Source organism: Pelodiscus sinensis, chromosome 22 (genome assembly GCF_049634645.1).
Source record: "Pelodiscus sinensis isolate JC-2024 chromosome 22, ASM4963464v1, whole genome shotgun sequence".
Taxonomy (NCBI): Eukaryota; Metazoa; Chordata; order Testudines; family Trionychidae; genus Pelodiscus; species Pelodiscus sinensis.
In genome coordinates, this window is record NC_134732.1 from 6,714,687 (window position 1) to 6,735,921 (window position 21,235).

General features: G+C 50.6%; 1 protein-coding gene across 6 annotated transcripts in view; it reads right to left on the reverse strand.

The window, feature by feature from the left end:
• The window catches only part of ASTN2 (astrotactin 2), a 730,659-nt gene that overhangs the window by 419,539 nt on the left and 289,885 nt on the right, over nucleotides 1-21,235 (reverse strand). For all 6 annotated transcript variants that reach the window (XM_075905850.1, XM_075905849.1, XM_075905851.1 and 3 more), the window contains one exon: nucleotides 6,249-6,416. In XM_075905850.1, coding sequence (XP_075761965.1) covers nucleotides 6,249-6,416 — 168 coding nt within the window. The remainder of the gene's footprint in view (nucleotides 1-6,248; nucleotides 6,417-21,235) is intronic.

A 21,235-nucleotide genomic window follows, 5' to 3' on the forward strand; every position in this document is an offset into this window, starting at 1 on the left:
CACATTGGAAAGGCTCCAGTGGAGGGCTACCAAAATGATTAGGGGGCTGGAGCACATGACCTACGAGGAGAGGCTGAGGGAGTTGGGTCTATTTAATCTGCAGAAGAGAAGAGTGAGGGGGGATTTGAGAGCAACCTTCAACTTCCTGAAGGGAGGTTCCAAACAGGCTGGAGAAAGGCTGGTCACAGTAGTGACGGATGCAGAACAAGGAGCAATGGTTTCAAGTTGCGGTGGGAGAGGTCCAGGTTGGATATTAGGAAAAACTATTTCCCTAGGAGGGTGGTGAAGCACTGGAATGGGTTCCCTAGGGAAGTAGTGGAGTCTCCATCCCTAGAGGGCCGTGTCCAGACTCAGGGGTTTTTTCGGGAAAAGTAGCCTTTTCCCAAAAAAACTTCCCCTGCGTCCAGACTCAAGCCGCGTTCTTTCGAAATTATTTTGAAAGAACGCGGCTTTTCTTTCGATGGCGGTAAACCTCATTTCACGAGGAAGAACGCCTTCTTTCGAAAGTTCCTCTTTCGAAAGAAGGCGTTCTTCAATGTAAAGAGGCCGTCTTCGAAAGAGAGCATCCAGACACTCGCTGGGTGCTCTCTTTCGAAAAAGCAGATTTCTCTTTCGAAAGATCCGCCTGCAGTCTAGACGCGATCTTTCGAAAGAGGCCTGCAGTCTAGACATAGCCGAGATGTTTAAGTCTCGGCTTGACAAAGCCCTGGCTGGGTTGATTTAATTGGAATTGGTCCTGCCTAGAGCAGGGGGCTGGACTTGATGACCTTCTGAGGTCTCTTCCAGCTCTATGGGTCTATGATTCTGCAGTCATGGCCCAAAGGACCCTTCATGTCAGGGGCTGTCGGAACATGGGAAAGGCAGTTGCCACCCCAAAGAACTCAAAGTGCACTGGTTGGTGTGTAGGTGCTTTGCTGCCCTTTGGACCATGGACTCACACATCTGTTCATGTGTGTGTCACAGGTCCCTCCCACTGCTACAGCCAAAGGAGATCCCCGTTACCTTGTGTGGAAGAGGCATGAGCTTCTGGAGCAGAAGGGCCCAAGTCCTAACCCTACCTATGGCTGTGAAACCCCCAGGGACCATGGACTGACTACTGGGCTCTACCCGTGTATCCTAGACTCAGGCTTCATGGGATGGCTACAGCAGGAGTCCTGGATTCCAGCCTCAGCTTTGTCACTGATTCCCTCTAGCACCACTTACTGCCTCAGTTTACCCACCTGTAAATCAGGGATAACAAGGCCAAACTCCGTTTCAGGAAAGAGGCGTAGCTAATGCCTGTGAAGCACTTTGAAATGAGCACAAACACGACACAAGGGGTTGTCACCCTCCTGCTGTGGTTCATTCTCCCTCCTGGTTTTAGACCTCAGCCACCATTTGTCATTGGGTCCCTCCCCCCACCAATCCCCTATGCAGTCTGGAGAGCCATGAGCAGGGAAGGCTGCTAGCAACCGACCACTTGGGCTCTAACCAGTGTATAAAGCCCTTCACCCGGAAGGGATGAAATGAGACACAATTTATAGGACACAGCAGGACCTCAGGACTTTCTCCCTCAAGATGAAAATGTCACTTGTGGGGGGAGGTTGACCCATAAACACGTTCTTCTCCCACCCAGCCCTCCTGGAGCACTTCCCTAGCATAGAACTTTATTGCCAAGTAGCCGTGTCGTAAACTTGCTGGCCCAACCATCACCAGTGCCTAGAGCAGGGGTGGGGAACGTAAGGCCTGGGGGCCAGATGCAGCCCCCAGCTTGCCTGGAGTCATCTCCCAAGGGCTCAGTGCTCTCCCCCAGTGCTGGCACTCCAGCCTCCCCCCATCCCCCCGTGGAGCTGGAGCACATAACTGGTACTAGGCCGGGTCCTCCTAGGCTTTGGTGCGGGAGGGGAACGTGCCCTTCTCCTTCTCAGTCAGGGGCCATGTCAGTAAGAGGGTTTGGGGGTTTTTTGGTTTTTGCGTCTTACTTGTGGGTGGCCCCCAACTGATTTTACTGCAGGTGAGCGGCCCCGGACCCTGAAGAGGTTCCCCGCCCCGGCCTAGTGATTCTGGCGGTCTCAGTTGCGAGGGCCCACTCCACACTCCTGGTTCTCAGAGGGGGAGCGTTCAGAGCTGGCTGAGACTGGGCCAAGCTCCCTGTTTATCCGCTGGCTTGGAGGCAAGCTGGGGTCTGCTTTGCAAGTTCTGCCCTTGATCTCTCCTTACTGGGAAAACAGGAGAGAGGCACTTGCGGATAAGAATATCCAGGTTCAGCTCACTGCTGCTTGCTGGCTCACCTCCCCAGACCCCAGTGACGTAGCGAGACCCCGGAGAGAGAACATATGTGCTGCAATGCTCCGGCAGAGCGGGCTGAGCCAAGAACAGCAGGAGAGGCTTCAGAATAGAATTCATCTTCATGGCGGGTCCCAGGGCTGACACCTTGCGTGCCGGATCTACATTCCCACTCCCCCTGGTCTAGCTGCTCCCACGCCTTCACACACTCCCTGCGGTTTGACGTGACATGACAGGGCAGGGCTGGGCGCATGCTGTCTGCAGCTCATGGCCAGCAGGTTCCTGCCAGCGACCTTTAACTGATTCATTTCTCCACCAGATCAATGATACAGCAAGATCCAGGAGGGCAGACACTTGGATCACACTGTGAGGAAGGCAACGAAGGTGGAAAACAGTACAGGCAGTCCCCGAGTTACGCGGATCCGACTTACGTTGGATCCACACTTACGAACGGGGCTTTCTCGCTCCGGAGCTCGCAGGCAGCGGGACCACCCAGAGCGCAGCGGTCCCACCACCTTGACCTCCGGGGCGAGAAAAGCTGCTCCGGGTGCCCCTGGTCTGCTGGGGACCGTCTCCAGCAGACCAGGGACACCTGGAGCAAAGCCGGGGAGGCAGAGAGGTCCCGCGCCTCTGAGGCTTTGCTCTGGCAAAGCCTCAGAGGCGCGGGACTCCGCCGCCACTGTGGCTTTGCTCCCGGTGTCCCTGGTCTGCTGGAGACGGTCCCCAGCAGACCAGAGGCACCGGGAGCAAAGCCGCAGCGGCGGCGGGGTCCCGCCCCTCTGAGGCTTTGCCAGAGCAAAGCCTCAGAGGTGCGGCACCCCGCCGCCGCTGCAACTTTGCTCCCCGTGTCCCTGGTCTGCTGGGGGGGGGGGTGCAGCTAGTGCGCCCCCCCCCCCCAGCAGACCAGGCTTTTGTTGTGGATCCTGGGGTAGAGCAGCTGGGGTGCTGCCGGGTTGGTCCTGCAGGGATCTACCTGGCAGCCCAGCTGTTCTGTCCCAGGCTCGAGATTCAGCCGCTGTTGAAACTGATCAGTGGCTGATTCCAGGAAGCTGGGGGCAGAGCAATTCTGCCTCCAGCTTCCTGTAGTCAGCCCCTGGTCAGTTTCAGCAGCAGCGGCTGAATCTGGAGCCAGTTCCGACTTGCGTACAAATTCAACTTAAGAACAAACCTACAGTCCCTATCTTGTACGTAACCCGGGGACTGCCTGTACCTCCAAGGCACAGAGCCCCTGTGGGGTCAGCTCAGCAGCGCACCTCCGGAGCCAGCCCGGCTCCATTCCCTCTGGGCTCTGCTGTCCCCCACTAAAGCACAGAGGGAACTGGCAAGAAGCAGCAGCTGCTCTCACAAGCGAGAGAAACATGGGATGCAGCAGCTTTGCCGCTGTGGCAAGCAGCCGTCCTCCCTTCACCGCAGGGAGCGTGCAAGAATTAAACCAGCCCCTTCAGTGCCATGGGGCTGGTGAACGGAGCTGCGAGGCTCGTCCTGCCGCCATGCGTTCTCCCTGCCATTTCAGCTGGCTGAAGAATTCTTTACTTTCGTCCCTGAATTGCAGGGTAGTTACAAGGAGCTGCCTCGTGCCCCAGAGGTGATTGCGCTTTCTGGCAGCTGGACTGATCTCTCTCGATGGTTTACAAAGGGCTTTGAGTTATTTAGAGGAAAAGCTTCTATGTGCACAGCAACCCTCCTTGCTGGAATGGTTCTTCCCCCTTCCCAGGGAGTCTAGGGGATACTGAGGGTTTGTCTACACAGGGAAACTGACTATAGCTATAATGGAAGCATTATCCTGCTATCACTACACTCGTTAGCTTCCCTCTGCAGACAAGCCCTGAGAAAGAGAAACACTTTGAAGCGAACAAAACACAGCTCTCTCCTCCACCTATCCACTCCTGGGCAGTTGTTTGACCAGCTCTTGAGAACACAATCCAGCCTTAAATGATGTTTTATAATTGCAAGTCCTCTCTTGCTTCTGGGACTCCTCTCCCCCACTATCTGCACCAGGGCAAAACATCTCCCAGAGCCCAGATGTTTGTATCTCCAGAGCCACAACAACCACACCAGCTGGAGCTGAAACGTGCCCTTCATTCAGGAATGGGCAGCTAATGCTGAAACGTGCCCTTCATTCAGGAATGGGCAGCTAACACAAGGTCTGGTGGCCCCAACTAAAATTCAGCCCTCATGCGGCACTATCCTGGTGCAATCACTTTCCAACAGGTGCATGTGCCCCCCGCTGAGGTCGAAAGGAAGAAAGGGCAGATATTGCACCAGCCTTACTGTCAGCCAGAAACAACTGCTCTGAAGGGTTTCTCCGAGAGGGGGGCAGTCTCAGCTGGAACTCAAAGAGCATGTGGAGAAAGCTTTCACTGCCTTAAGCGCTGGAAGAGTTGAAAGCAGCCCCTTTCTGCCGTGCAGGCTGCTGTGCAGTAAGGGCACATTCCCGGGTCTGATGGCATTTCAGAAAAACTTTCACAGCCACAAATGGTTCCTCTTCAAACCCAGCTAGCAGAAATCTGAAAACACAATCTCCCCTGCTGCCAGGGATGTGTCTCCCCCTCCCCCCGCCCAATCCTGGCTGAACTACCCACTGCAAAGGAGGAGTGGGAAGGGGGGGACTGTGTAATGCTTCTCCTTTGATACGCCAAGGATCAACCCGTGCAAGCTACGACTCTCCAGGGAGCCAAGGTCATCTGCTTGCTTTGTAGTTTCAGATGCACACAGGGAGTTTCATCAGTGCCAAGGCCACTTCCCTCCCATGAGCCAGGGAAGCTTTCCAGGGAGATGCTGGGGAAATGGTAGCTCTCCCTGGACCCTGCAGAGCCACTAAGGGCCCTAATCAGAAAACCAATCACAGCCACAAGGACATCCGCACATGCCAAGCCCTGCTTCCTCTGGATCAGTGCTGTCAATGGAAAGTGCCCTGACAGTGGCTTCCAGTCGGCCAGAGTCAGTTCATTTGCTCACACATTTCCTTTCCTTTGTTGGCGGGTTATACACTTGGGTTACGTCTAGACTGGCATGATTTTCCAGAAATGCTTTTAACGGAAAAGTTTTCCGTTAAAAGCATTTTCGGAAAAACGCGTCTAAATTGGCAGGACGCTTTTCCGCAAAAGCACTTTTTACAGAAAAGCGTCCATGGCCAATCTAGACGCGCTTTTCTGCAAAAAAGCCCCGATCGCCATTTTCGCAATCGGGGCTTTTTTGCGGAAAACAACTCTCTGCTGTCTACGCTGGCCCTTTTACGCAAAAGTTTTTCGGAAAAAGACTTTTGCCCGAACGGGAGCAGCATAGTATTTCCACAAAAGCACTGACGATCTTACATGAGATCATCAGTGCTTTTGCAGAAATTCAAGCGGCCAGTGTAGACAGCTGGCAAGTTTTTCTGGAAAAGCGGCTGATTTTCTGGAAAAACTGGCCAGTCTAGACACAGCCTTGGTTTCCTTCCATCTCCTTGCTAGCGACAGGCTCTGGGACAAGTTCCCCACAGATGCCAGTAGAGGCATTAGGACCCAGAGCACAAATGCACAGGTGTGCGGTTTCCACCGCGCCTCCAAACAGGACTGTCACTCCGACACCCATGATGGGACTATACTCTGTAGGGCAAAGCTATTCAGATGACGGACCACTGAAGAGCAGACTAACTCCCTTGCCACCCCGTGCCACGCCACAGAACTGCCTAGCACAGTGGGATGCTGGTCAAAGACAGAGGCTCAATGAACCGCCACAGTGCACATCATAAGAAAATGATGGATCATTTCAAGGTTAGGAAAGAGAGAACCCCGCCCCTTCCTAATCCCATGCAGGAGAGCTGCAGCACCGTAGAAAACCAGTACCTTGCAGGCCAATGCTAGAAGGGCAGCAGATGGAAGCACTGCATCTCCGCCAGCACAGACACTCTTAATACCAAGCAAAAGTTTAGACAGGCAGGGACTGCTCCAGATTGGCTCCATAGACACCTCCAATGTGTCGCCGCATCTCTTGCCACTTACCAGTCTCCGGATCACACAGCTGCTCACAGGCATCAGTGGTCCTCTGCCCACAGAGATCCCTCACCCATGGAGAGGTGGCGTTAATCTGATAGTAAAGGGAGAGCTTGGCTGGATTTAACCAGTCAGAGATGTCCAGGTAGCTTCCTTCACTCACAACAAAACTGCTTCCTGTCAGGGGAAAAACAGCAAAGGGGCAGTCTGTTAGTCAGGTGTAATTAGGACTCCACGCACCTCAAGATAGCTGGAGACAGCCAGAGGAGAGAGAGCAGGACGACACCTCACACAAGACACCTACCAGTTAGCATGCTGCATGGGTAGAGTATCACCGTATGACCATGCAGCACCTCTTTCCAGTTCCCTCTTGGCCCAGCTGTGCTTTGAGCAAGCAAACCCCTTGCCAATCTCACATGGGAGTGCATCAGAGGCAAGTGAGCCCAGCAGCCTGCTCTGTGACACTCCAGAGCTACCTTCCTCTGGTTTGCCAGAGGTATTCCTGCCAGGAAGGGACCAGTGCTCCCTTGCTCTGTCTTCTTCATCCTCACAGCTTCCCACATCACTCATAGGCTGATACAGGAATATTCACTGAGGATCTTCTGGGGGCTAAGGAATAGAATGAGCACGACACGTAGATCTTACCCTGCTCTTTCATTGGTTATTTTGCTCTTCCCAGCCCTGTTCCGCTCCCTTCCATCCCGCTTGCTGGAGGGAACGATCTGCCCCAATGTCAGGGCATTCATTTTATCTCCAGGGGGAGTGTCAGGGTTTCATTGCATTGCATCAGCCCCTCCCAGCTCAGTCTGCTCCCAGAGCTGCTAGAAACAGGCTGCTCCACTGCCCCAAAGCAGCAGCAGGAGCCTGACGGCCACAGCAGAGCCCTGGGAGCCCCCTTGGAATGTGAACCATTCCAGCTCACGTCTGTATGGATGTGTCCAGAAGAGGAAGATGGGCCCAGCTTATATGACACTAGGCTAGGACTCAAAGAACCTGGATTCCTACCTGGCTCTGCTGCACTCCGGGTACCCCTGGCTTAATTTGTTCTGAAGCTCCTGTTCTGTAAAATGGGGTGAACACCTTCCCCCATCTCCTGTCCTGGTGATGTTGACAGAGACTAACAGCAAAACACACCACCTGATTGCTCCAATGAACCTGCCCCATATTCCAAAGAGCTCCCCTTCAGGAGAAACTCATCTCTTTCACCAACAGAAGCTGGTCCGATACAAGATGTTCCTTCACCCATCTTGTCTCTCTCACTTCCCTCTATGAGTTCCTGAAACTCCCTCCCTCCAGGGGTCAGTGACTGATAAGTACATTCCTGACAAAACTCTTTTCCTAAGAAATCTGCTGGGTTTTTTATTTGTGAAATGTATTTCCCCCCCTCCCCTCCCTGCCTTTGGGGAATACACATCATCTAATTAGCCAAATAGACAAATAGATTTTTAGTTCAGCCCAATCATTCCCTTATCTAACATCTGAAGCCAGCATCGCTATGGGGATTTCATAGACACAGAGGTCCTCATTAACTCTGATCTTCAATTACATTGATTATAAGACTGCGTCTGTAATAGTGCTGCATAGATCAGAGGTGAGCCAGGAAACCCTGGCCATTAAAAGTAGCATTTGGTGAAGTAATGGGGATAGAAGCCACTAAAAGCAGAGCATAGAAGCCAGTGAGAGAAGACACTCTCAGAGAAGAATGGAAGAAACTGATTTACTTTGTGGACTCTAAGGCTATGTCTAGACTGCAAGCCTCTTTCGAAAGAGGCTGTTTTGAAAGTATCTTTCGAAAAAGCCTCTTTCAAAAAAGAGTGTCTAGACTACAACCAGTACTTCTGAAAAAGCAAGCTGCTTTTTCGAAAGAGAGCACCCAGGCAGTCTGGATGCTCTCTTTTGAAAAAGCACAGTTTGCACTACATAGCGCCTTTTTTCGAAAGAGCACTTTTGAAAAAAGGCGTTATTCCTCGTAAAACGAGGTTTTCCGCGGACGAAAAAACTGCTGCATTCTTTCGATTTACTTTCGAAAGAACACAGCAGCAGTCTAGACCCAGGTAAAGATTTTTCGAAAAAAGGCCACTTTTTTCGAAAAATCCCTGTAGTCTAGACACACCCTAAGAGAGAGCTCCAACTAATTTGTTTCTTCCCTTTAGAATGCCCCCGTCTCCCTATAACCTTTACAGCAGAGGGTAAAAATGAACTAAATGGTTGAGGCTTCAGAATCCTCCAAGTGACACCCCAGAACAGCAGCCCTTCCAACACCAGCCTTTATCCCTTTGCTGCATGGACGACTCACAAGACTTAATAAAGGATTCAGTCTTTAATTTCCAAAAACAGTGTGTGATGTTTTCATCTCATATCTCCCATTAGCACCAATGAAGCCAAGTGATTAACAAACCCCATCAGGATAAGAACCGGCACATATGCATCTGTCTGAAAATTAAAACTTAACTGCCATGTAAATGAGGATATCAAGTCCTAGTGAGAAAGAAACCTCTCGACTACTTTCTCCCTGCCTCGCCTACCCACGATTCATAAAGCTGGAGCCTCAATGCAGGTGCTTAAATGAGCGGCCTGAGAAAACCTGATGAGAAATAAGTGCTAAGTTCTCAGCAATTCCAGCTGACTTCAGTGGGGGCTGCCAAGAGGCCAAATAGATGCTTATATTTGCCTATTGGACATTTATACAATTTACAGACAAGTGTGCGCACGCACGTATGCATAACTGTGGTCACACATATACGTTATATATTTATACTGCTATGCAACTGTATATTGAAAAAAATCTTGCTCCTCATTTTCCTTGTGTTTAAACAAGTGGGAAGGGTGGCTTTGAGAACTACACAGACATATTTCATAAGTTCATCTGAAGAGACAGTTCCCTCTGCCCCACAGAACTGAGCTATGACGTGGACCCACACACTACAGTAAATCAAGGCGTTCATCAAAGACGGGATTTAAAATGTCGCCAACCCCAAATTAATAGAAACACAATTAATAGGACATGAACTATGAGCAACAAACTAATCAAGAAGCAAAACACAAAAAACAAGACATAAAGCTAGGTTTGAAAACAAACAGCAGCATGCAGACATGTCTTGGGGGATGGGGAGCAGGTGGAAAGTGTAGCTAGATACTCAATACCCATAGAATTCCAGGCTCCTTTGACAAGCCCAGCTGGAAACCATGTGTTTGCTACTGAGAGGCAAGTAAAAGAGAGAAAAGAAGTTCAGGCAGGCACTCTACACAGCAAAACGCCAACATGCCACTAATAGGAGACTCCAAGAGCCCTTTGGACTTGCCAAAATCAGGCCAAATGTCCATGTAAACTGCAGGATCTTTTCTCTCAACCAACACACGACCTTTTCACAAGCCCATGCACTCATTCGTACATTTCTTTATTGGTCACTCACAGACCGGCTGCTGCACAAGAGAGTGCAGGTGGCTAAGTGCCCTACCCATGGATGTGTGTCGCAATTTAGGGGAAGGAGAAGCCTCCTTGAGTTGGAGTTTCTCGTGACATCACCAGACCAGGCTCCAGCCCTGGCTGAAATCCCAGCATTTAGGAAAAGTCACGAGAGCAGAGAGCACTGCACACTAAAGGACCAGTCAGGCCTCCCCACAGTCCTGGCTTTCAGATCTGTGGGTCCTGCTTTGACTTTCAGATTTACTTGTCCTGGTTAAAGTTGAAAGTATCCAGTATTGAGGGCTGCCCACAGAGAGGAAGATATGGCGCAGTCTAGTCTGAATCCCCCAGAACAAGTGGTACTGTGACTCGACACACAGGGTTGCAATATAAGTCAGCTCTGGTCAAGCCATCCCTCCATCTACAGAGGGATGGCTAGGCCGAATGTGGATGGCACGGTAACCATCCACATGCCACTAATAGGCTATGTATTAGGTTGCAATGGGCTCACTGACAAGGGGTCAGATCACATGGACCAAACCAAGGGGCGCTGCATCTTGCTTTAGCCATGTGACACGTGGAGAGCTATGCATGTTCTAAAAACCTTGGGCTCCACTGATGTCAATTTCAGAACCCCCATTCACTACAGTTGTGCCAGCATTTCATCTCAAGCATCACTAACCAGCACAGGCTTTTAACACCGGTTGCAGTTCTTCAACCCTAGGGATTGGGTCACTCTAACCATCTAGTAACTTAAATAAGAGAACTCGACTAAAAACAACTATTTACAACTGACAGTTCACAGCGAACAGCTGGAAAGGAGAACGGCTGAAGGAAGAGAATGTTCCGTGCACTGTTTCTGGTGGCAAGATGGAACTGGCGGGGGAGGGGGAGGCTGATGGTGGCCCCCCTTATACCATGCCATACAGGTGCCACTCTCCGTAGAGTGCCAGAGTTGCTCCTTTACGGGTACTGCTAAGGAGAAAATTTCCAGCACCAGTGCATGTGGTGAGCACGCACCTCCTAACTTGGAATGGACATGAACAAGCACTCGATGAAGAAACAGTTCTGGGGCGATGTACACAGAATCTCAAAAAATCAGGTAGTGACTGATGTGGCCTGTCTCCACCAGCTGTGACAAATGGCATGAGAGAGAGGCAGAGGCAGAGGCAAAGAAAGAACATGGCTGGCATGGAGCATTTCAGCATGAAGCAACATACGTCTTTTGTCTTCAAACATCGCTGATTCCCAGTTCTACAAGGCCCACAAAGAATTCAGGCTATTATTTTGTTTGGGTTCAAATACTGATCAAAGTCAAGCCAGCTAAAGCAAAATCAAAAGTTCATATGTCTCATCCCAAGGTCTCCTTCAAAGTTCAACAAGACTGTCTGAGCCTTGACAAAAGAAGCTTGAAGTTTTGACATTTCAAAAATTATTTTCCAGAACACAATAGGATAAAACAGCTCAGAATAGAGATATCTAACAAGGGAACAGAACAAAGCACCCAAAAGGCAGCCAGAATGGGTTGGCTTTTTTAACTCTCTTTCTCTCTCTCTCTCTTTTTTTTTTTTTTTTTTTTGAGAGAGAGAGAGAGAGAGAGAGATCAAAAGTAATATTAGTTGACTTCCCCTTAAGATATGTATTTTCCCCTCTTTTAGCCCATTGCTATATCCTGGCCACCCAAACTTCTTTTATCTAAAATTAGCATTTCTTGCCTGACTGTGGCTGGTCATAGTATATCTCCTTCTTAATGCTTCTGCCCTTATACTTCTGCCTTTAACCTTGCTACGGAATTCTACAGGATGGTTCAATCAAACAAACAAGCAGAGGCAAAAATTACAGAAGAGATCATATCCTTAGTTCAATTCCATAGTTATTATTGATTTTATTACTCTAGCATCTAGAAAACCACCATAGACCAGAACACCAATGTGCTATGTACTGTACAAATACATGGGTACTTGGAAAAACCCTTTTAAATGTTGACAGAAAACTACTATTTTCATCCCAAATAAACAGGAAGGGCTTCTCCCACCAAGGTAACTTCATCCACACTCCCCTGACCTGCCCTCTCCCATCACTTTACATAAAAAAGTTAAAAGTGTATTTTGCTTCTCAGATTGATCACAGAAAGCAGCCAAGGGACTCCACCCATGTGATCCAAAATACGCTGACACGGGAAAGAAAACTGATGGGTAGGAGGCAAAATCCATCCATAGGTTTCCCCACTTCGCTCCACTGCTTCCTTGCATGGGTCTGGAAAGGGGAGAGGGCATCCCCTTGCCCTCTGCGGGAGAAAGAAGCATTCAGGCCTCAGTCAGCTCTGGGGATTTGCTAGTAGAAAGGGGCCCAAATGGAATCCTCCATCTGAACGGGGTGAGCAGTGCTGGGATTGCAAGGGGAACATGCATGGGGAGGAGGGGAGAGGGAACCGGCCCAACATTTGAGAGGGAGGACTTTGGAATCTAGAGCCAAATCACTGACTTTAGTTTGCTCCTATTTCCATAAAGGGCCAAGGCTCAGATGCAAACATGCCCAAACTCAGTGAAAATTCCAGTCCCAGGACTCTCCTGCAGATCTGGACTTTGAAGCTGGAGTAATTTTCACATTTTACATGCCAGCAAAAGCGGTAGCCACTGAAGAGTCTCCACAAATTTTAAATTAGTGATTAAAACCTGTGTATTTCTAGAGCTGACACCAGCCCCATCTCTCTTGCGGGAAAAACTGTGTTTCATTTTTAATGGTTAAAGCTCTCCAAATGGACAATTATCGGTAACATTGGCAGTCTCTCTCTGCATTCTGCTGGAGATTAATCTGTTCTTGACGTTTTCTATGGAGTGCTTTGCAATGGTAGTTTCCAAAATGACCCTCCCTTGCCTGATTATAACTATGCCCCTCATGCTGTCTGCCACTGCATGGTGTCAATCTTGCCCAATTTGGGGAAGGATGCTGCATGACGTCCTCCATCCCAGAACACTGCTGCTATATAATCGCTGCATGGACACATGTGGCCAAAACCACCCAGTTGTCAAATCTGTCCCTAAGCAAACACTCCACGTCAGCTGTGCTGGGGAATCCTGCATGAATAAAGATGCCAGTGCTGGGCTCAAAGTGGCAAAATTCCAGTGAGGGCGGGGGAAGGCTCTCACAGTAGCACACCCCCTCTGTAAATGACAAAAGGGAAGCAGATGCAGCTGGTCCACCCCCTCTCTCCAGGACCCGGAGGGTCTGGCTGGTCCAAACTTCAGGCCCATCCAGAGTGAGCCAGGCTGCTGCCCACTGTGAATGCATCAGTAGCACTCTTGGCTGCATGTTCCTAGTATGGTCTCTGCCATTCCCAGCATTCCATCTCAATCCAGATCTTATTATTGGCTTGTATTCCCCCCAGGCCCTGATGGCATAGGAAAGCAATGCCACTGCTACTATTGCTATTATCATCCTCCTAGATTCCTCACTTGTCCCCTTTGAATCCAATGGAGGCTGAAAATGAAATCAGATTGCCCAAGGAAAAGCTTCCACTTAACTCCCAGTGATGCACAGTTTCGGGCCATTTCCCAGCTATGTGCTCTGGAAGTCGGGTCACAGTTCAGAGAAATCCGGCCTCACCCCAATTGTCCCGCAATGTTGATGAAGGCCAGGCAACCTTAAAGGCTGGAACAAGATACATCTGCGTGTCAAAGGAAGAGATTGTGCAGCCAAGCGCCAAGAGTAAACATTCCCCCTGCTGCACAGCAGCGAAACTAACAGTGCGAATGAGATGTGCAAACTCACTATGCTATGGGAGAAGGGAAAGACCAGGTGTGCTCAGAACTCACCAGGAGAGGAGAAGGAGAGGCCCAGGCTGCTTCATGCTGAAGGATTGTTTTTAAATGGTGAGTTATCCATGCACCCCTGTAAAAACTGAAAATATCCCAGAACCCTTCTGCATTTTGGGGGGGAGGGAGAGAAAGGGAGAGGGTTGTTCCATGTTTTGTAACCCTTGCCCCGCTGATTAGCTGCAGACCTTAACCACAGACTGGCTGCACTCATGCATTTCACAAAGGCCTTCACTACCCATCACCCATCTGACATGCTGCTGTGCTTCCCTTTTCCTCTCTTCCCATTAGGGATCCCCAGAAGCTCCCTGTGCACCTCACCTGGGCTGGTTTGTTTTCCCCCTGACTGACATGAGTGAAGCTGAAGCTGAAGCTGAAGCTGCCACACTTTAAAAGGTGACCAGATTCCCAGCCTCTAGCACCGTGGTCACCAACCAGTCGATCGCAATCAACTGGTCAATCGTGAAAGCTCAATCAGTCGATCGTGAGGCGTTCGGGGGCCCCCATTTTCCCCCACTCCCAAGAAGCCCCACTACCTACCTCCAGTGACAATGGAGATAGTGCTGGCTTCCTGCGGGGTGGACAGACGTCCTGCAGGTGTGCGCCCCTTCCGAGGGTTCCGGAACTGCACAGGCTGCTCCCCACCCCCAGGTCTATGGCGTGCCAGGAACTTGCAGAGGGTGAGGGGAGTCGCCGGGGCTTCCCTCCTCTCTGTGGGGGAAGGGGGAGGCGTCCCCGGAGGAGGCTCGCGCAGGAGCTTCCCTGCTCTGCGGGAGGGGGGAGTTCTCCCTGGAGGAGGTACGCGCTGGGGCTTCCCTCCTCTGCAGGAGGGAGGGGGGAGGAGGGAGGAGTCCCGGGAGGAGGCGGTTGCAGGGACTTCCTGTCCCCTGCCCCCAGCAACACACTGTCCTCTGTCCCCCACTGGCACCCTGCTTCCTGCCCCCACTAGCACCCTGCCCCCACCCCAGCACCCTGTCTACTGCCCTCCCTGGCACCCTGCCCCACTATCCACTAGCACCCTTCCCCAGTACCATGTCCCCTGCTCCCACCAGCACAGTTGGGGCCACATTGGGAAGGCTTGGGGGATTTTTTTGGAGAAGTTATTTTTTTGCATCTCACTTGTGTGGCCCCCAACTGACTTTTCTGGGGTCAGTGACCCCTGACTCAAAACAGGTTCCCTGCCCTCTCATAAATAAAGACAATGCAGAAACTTTTTGTGTTTGACATAGTATTTTATTTAAAAATGAAGCCTGGCCAACAAACCCCCAATTGGAGCCAAGCCCCCATCTGGCCACAGCATCATATCACTCCTGCACATACACACACACCGACCTTAGATCTGAGCCTATCATACATTGGACCCCCCCCCTGCCCTGAGCCCCTCACATACCCCAACCTAAATTCCTGCACCCTCACATCCACAAGCCTGTGGCTTGCTTAGTACCCCAACCCTCCATCTGATCCCAACACTCCCCAGCCTGGAGCACCCTTACTGAGTCAATGTCCCCTTCTCCACCTCCTCCTGCATCCAAATTTCCTCCCAGAGCTTGCACTTCTCACTCCTTCCCACAACCAAATCTCTCATTCCCACCCCAGAGACTACACATCCTGTCTCAATCCAGTGAGGGTATGGCTAGACTGCAGGAGTTTTTCCAGGATTCCAGAGATATCCCGGAAAAACTCTTCTGCATCCAGGGACGTGTTTGTTCTTCCACTCTTTTTAGTGGAAGAGCAAACATGCTCTTTCTGTAACCCCTGTATTCCTCGTCCCATGAGGAATAAGGGGGCTTCCAAAAGAAGGGTTTTTCTGACATATGGTCCAGTCTAGATAGGTCAAATGTTGGAAAAACCTCTTCCTACAGAGGAATCGGGGGGAAAAAGCGGCAGTGTAGAGTGTACAAGAGCTGGGGATAGCAAGTGATGGAGAGGAGGGAAATAGAAAGGGTGGGGCTTCAAGGAAGGGGTGGGGCCTTAGGGGAAGGAAGGGGTGGTAGATCTTGGCTTGTTCTGACATTTAAAAAGTGATCTTGGGTGTGAAAAGGTTGGAGACCACTGCTCTAGCACCTAAACCCCCATACTCCTAGGCCTGCCCACACCGGAAGAGGGGGAAGCAGGGGATTAAGTGACAAGTGTCATGTCAATTTCAATCTCCTCCCTACTCAGAGAATAGCAAGACAGAGAAAGTGAGTGGTGCTCAGGTGCCCTGCCAAACTGAGCTAGCAACCTGCCTTTCCAGGCTGGGTGGCCCATGTCTATTGCATGCAGTAATGTCTCTGGCTTGCAGCAGGCAAGCCTCTTTTTTGAGAAAGGGAGGGGGAGAAGGCACCCAAGGAGAAGAGAACATCTCGGTATCAGAAGCCTGTCAAAGGAACGATAAAAACATGATGTACTTCAGTCTGCAGAATCTATTAGCTCTTCCTACAAAACGCGTTTGTGCCTTTGAAACCTTTTGATCTGGGCTGATACAGCACACAGACTGTTGTTAATATTTAGAATGAGCATCCAGTAACGTGGCAGCTGTTTGCTTAGTTTCTTGCAAGCCAAGCGTATGGGGACAACCGTGATGACTTCGCAATTAGGAGCCCACACGTACCCACACGTTCACCCTGAAATGCAATGACGTTCAAGACAAGCGACCCTCAAACATGGTCTGCTGAACAGAAACACGTAGCACCTGGGTCAATCAGACGGAACAGTGTCCCTAGAAGGGGAAAACTCATCTAACTGTGAAGTATTTGCACAGGGCTTTACATGATTAAATGCAACAGCATGATTGCACAATTGCACACTCAGACATCATTACATGGAAAGCCTGGTTCAAAGTCTACTGAGTCCTTCTATTGATTTGGGATTTGAGTAAGGGTCTAAGCAGGGTCCCCAGTGATGAACAAACAGAAATAGGATTCCCTCTAGCAGAGGAGGGAGGGTTAAATCTTGCTCTCTGTTTCACTGGTATAAACATGGAGTTCTTCCATGGGAGTCAGAGGGTTAACTCTAGATCTATCTCCACGTCACTGACCACAGAATTTACCTATAGTGCCAGTTCCTCAGATTGTGGGTCTAATGTTTGATGTTAATTTCATATGCAAACACATGTGCAGGGCATTCTGTGCACACAAGACTGAAATGTCTGAGGAAACAAACTAATGCCTGGTCACCTCGGAGGGCTGCAGATGAGCGCGCGAAAGCAAATAACTGAAAGCAAGAAATTTAATTAAAAACAAAATGAGAAGTTGTTGCAAGTCCAACGTGGCAGCCTGCAAAGCTCAGTCAATCTTCAGGGGGAAGTTAGCAAAAGCCGCTAATAGCTGCCCGCAATTCCACAAGCGTCCAAGAGCTGATCATGAGGGAAAGAAATAAACAATCTTCAGATGAAACAATTAGAGATCAGAAGCATGGCAGCCATAGACTGGCATTCAGGAGGGAGGAGGGGGATTATAACTTATTTAAGATCCTGCTGCCTTTGTAAGGGGGTAGCTCGAGGGGCTGGCTCAGGTCTGGAAAGTCTTATGCGGTTTTCAGCTTGCTCCCCTTTCTGTACACCTGAGACAGCTGGAATCAGTTGAGCACTCCAAGCTAACAGCATCTGGTTGGAATGACTGCCCCCAATTTCAGTCACCAGCACAGCTGCCCCAGTGCAGAAGGGAAAAGCTGTTATCAGTGGAACTGGCCCCACTTGAAACCAGGGTAAAAGAGCATCAGTGCAAAACATTGCTTATAGCCCATCTGTTCCATATGTTGCAATGGTACCAGCCACGCTGGGGGTTAAAACAAGGGTAAATCACCAATCAGCATGGCCTACATGTTTGGGTGGGAGGGAATCCAAAGGAGGGGGAGGGGCTTGGTTAGCTGCCCTGGCTGGTCCAACAACGTCCAAGCCCACATTAAGTCTGGAGCAAGGACTATCTTTCCTGGAGCTTTGCTGGAAAGTGGGCAGGATGCAGAAGGAAAGGGTGGGTGAACTTTTTTTAACCACTACGATCCTGGTATGTCTCCTTTCCAGTACATCACAGGTGCTTTGAGTTCTATGGGAGGGGGGCATCTTTTGTAAACCAAAGACCCCTCCAGGTGAAACATCATTCCCTCTTCATGCCCGCATGCTATAGAGCACTGCACCACCCTCCCCCATTAGCACAGCCAGGAGCAAGCACCTCCCATACAGGTGGGGAAAAAGTGACAGGTTTCATTAACACCCACTTCAACTGGTCGTGGAGCAAGGGCACATTCTAGGCTAAGTCCTCTAGTGTCTTTTTTGCCAGCCATGGTTTCTCTAGAGGCAGCTCTTGTCACTTGTATCTCTATTTTTTAAACGATTCCTTACAAGAAAGAAGCATTGTGAGTGCAGAACTGAGGAAAGGCGAACATATTCCTGGGAGATTTTACCAATTCAACCCAAGGGCTCTTTCCTTTCTATTCTTTTGTTGTTGTTGTTTCCTTCTTTCTTGCTGCTAACTGATGCTTTAAGTGACACTTGAAGGTGCAGAGCCTCACAAAAGCTACTGCGTGCGGGTCGATAACTGGGAACGGTGCCTACCACTCATGGCCACTCAGGGTGTGGATCATAGGATCTCTGAGCATCTGGCTGTGTCAAAGGGAAATTTGGGGGCAAGTTGTCCCCCAGGCAGGGGGAGGGAGAGGAAGAGGAGGGAGGGAAGCTCCAGGAAGTTCCCCTCGTGGAGTGGCACCCAAATAATTTGGGGAGGACAGAGTGGGGCCTGCCTACTAGTGAAATGACTGAGGGGACTCACCACCCAATCTCATGAATCCCCCCGGGGGGGAAGGGGAAGGAGACATGCAGACCACAAGAGATTCATAACCCTACCCAGTGAATCTGGGACACCCCATCTACCGTCCTGTAGCACAATTCCATTGCAGAGGCACTGGCAGCTGCTCCTAGACCCACCTCTTGAAAGTGGGTTGCAAAGCACAGAGCGGTGTCCCAGAAACAGCCATAGCAAGCTTAGAGCGTGACAAGTGGGTGGCTTTTAATTTGGGTTGCTTTTCGCAAGTTGCTTGCGTGCCCAAGCTGGGGGCTGGGCATAGTGGTACCTTCTATCTGCGTGCCCTGCTTCTACGCCCAGGATCCCACTACACCCGGCTGCCCAGGGACGGTGCGGGATGTGCATGGAGCAGCTGTGCGGTGCAACGGCAATCGGCTCACACAAAGCTCCCCTCGCCCTTCCCAGCCTGACTATTTCAATACAATTACCTGTGCTCTGCCATTTCCCTGCTTCCTGGCAAGTTATAACAGAGCCAATCCTCACCATGGTATTGGGGGGTCGCTCCGCCACAGCTGCCCAAACCCCACAGAACATGGGGCTGTAAATTGTAAAACACGATTAAAATATATAGAAAAAAACAGAGAGGGGCTCCAGAAAGCAGCAAGCCATCTGTGCTCCAACCTGTCTGCTTCCAGCAAACATTGGTAAGGGCAGTAGCTTGCAACCACCTTCTAGTTCTTTGGCTGCCCTATAAAATTGAGACAGAGCCGTTGTATAAACCTGACACTAATTGCTCTGACGGGGGGGGGGGGGAACAAACAAACGAATGAAAGACAGAAAATGAAGGGTGAAAGGAAGAAAGGCAATCAAGATGGTTCGGTCAATTAAGCCTGCCTGGCACAATGTACTCTCCTCCACCCCTTTTTGCTTTCGTTCAACTGTTTCCAGCCCTGCCTTTATCCGTCTCCAAACCTCGGCAGCTCCTACTTGCACAGCCTCCGGATGATGCAGCTTGCTCTGGGATGTGGCTTCTCCCGGAGGCCCCGTGCCCTCGTTGGAGCGTGGCACGTCTGAGTGAGCTCCTGTTTCTCTGCCACAAACAGATGGGCTGTGTCTACACTGGCAAGTTATTCCTGAAAATCAGCCGCTTTCCCGGAAAAACTTGCCAGCTGTCTACACTGGCCGCTTGAATTTCCGGAAAAGCACTGACGATCTAATGTAAAATCATCAGTGCTTTTCCGGAAAAACGATGCTGCTCCCATTCGGACAAAAGTCTTTTTCCAGAAAACTGTTCCGGAAAAGGGCCAGTATAGACAGCACAGTACTGTTTTCCACAAAAAAGCTCCGATCGCGAAAATGACAATCGGGGCTTTTTTGCGGAAAAGCGCGCCTAGATTGGCCACAGACGCTTTTCCGGAAAAAGTGCTTTTCCGGAAAAGCATCCGGCCAATCTAGAAGCGCTTTTCTGAAAATGCTTTTCACGGAAAACTTTTCCGTTAAAAGCATTTCCGGAAAATCATGCCAGTGTAGACATAGCCATGGGGTTTGGGTTTTCCCACCTCTCTCTGGGTATGTCTACACTACCACCCTAGTTCGAACTAGGGTGGTAATGTAGGCAACCGGAGTTGCAAATGAAGCCCGGGATTTGAATTTCCCGGGCTTCATTTGCATATTGCCGGGGCCCGCCATTTTTAAATGTCCGCTAGTGCGGACTCCGTGCTAGCGGACATTTAAAAATGGCGGCGCCCGGCAATATGCAAATGAAGCCCGGGAAATTCAAATCCCGGGCTTCATTTGCAACTCCGGTTGCCTACATTACCACCCTAGTTCGAACTAGGGTGGTAATGTAGACATACCCTCTATGACAGCACGTCTCGGAGAGCTAAGGGCGCTGGTTGTAGCAGCTCCACTGTTAGACCTGCCGTGGCTACTGGCATCAAGTGAAAGAACGTGCCCCAATGGGGAGCCTTGAGGCCAGGCTTGCCTCTCAGCTGGGATGGTTATGAAGGGGTGCACCAGCCCTCCTCTCCCTCAGAAACTGGCCCATCGCCCTGCTAAGACCAGAGCCCGCTGCTGGAGGAGCCCTGAGTGCTCCTGTGCACGGAACGTGGGAAAGACACTGGTCACACAGTTCTGGGTCACAGGAGACTCTGCTTTAACACTGATCAAAGCTCCAGAGGCTTGTCCAGCCTGGGGAAGTTCGAGCTGGTGTCATGACACCCATGTAGCTACAGGGGTCCGCTGCCCTGAGGAAGACACTGCACTAGTGCAAACCTGGTGCTGGAGAGCCCTGCATGGGACTAGTGTACAGCCTGGCTGCGGGTCTGGGACCCTGCAGGTGACATGGCTGCAATAACCAGAGCAGGAGGGGAGCAGGGTGACACGCAGTCCCAAACTGGGCTGTGTTGCAGCTCATCCCAGTAAAAAGCCAGGGGCAAGTCACTGACGTAAGCCCCATCTTTTACTAGAGCAGGACACCGGCATGGCACTTTGCACCCCGTGCTGCACAAACCACCCAGCACAGACAAGGCTTTATGCTGAGAAGGATCCACATGCTCCATCTTCCTTCTGCTTCTTGGGTCAATCCCCTTCTTTGCCTCCCACATCATCACAGCAGCAGAGAGTAAGTTTCTCTCTCCTCCCTCCTGCCCTTCTGCTTTCTACAAGACAGTCAGGGCCGCTGTCCAAACAGAATTAGCCTCCAGTTTTGAACTCAGCTATTCCCTTTGCTGAGGAGTGAAATTAGAAAAGATCTGTGCTGAGGAGAAGCCAAGCCAAGAACACTTCCCTGGGTGTCATTCAAACTTCCTGCCCCAGCTCAGTGCTGTGATCTCTTTAAATGTTTTATAATATTTTGCTGCCAGGCTGGCACTATCCTGGGATTTGTTGTTATTTAAAGGAAGAAAAGGCTCTAAGCACTTCTCCAGTCCAAGACGGGGCCTCCGAGTCCTGGTGCATCTAATGATGAGATTTCAGGAAAAACAGATCTGTGCTGCAAATTGTCTCTGCTGCTTCCTCTTCCACCTGGGAGCCATTGACCACACATCCCATTAC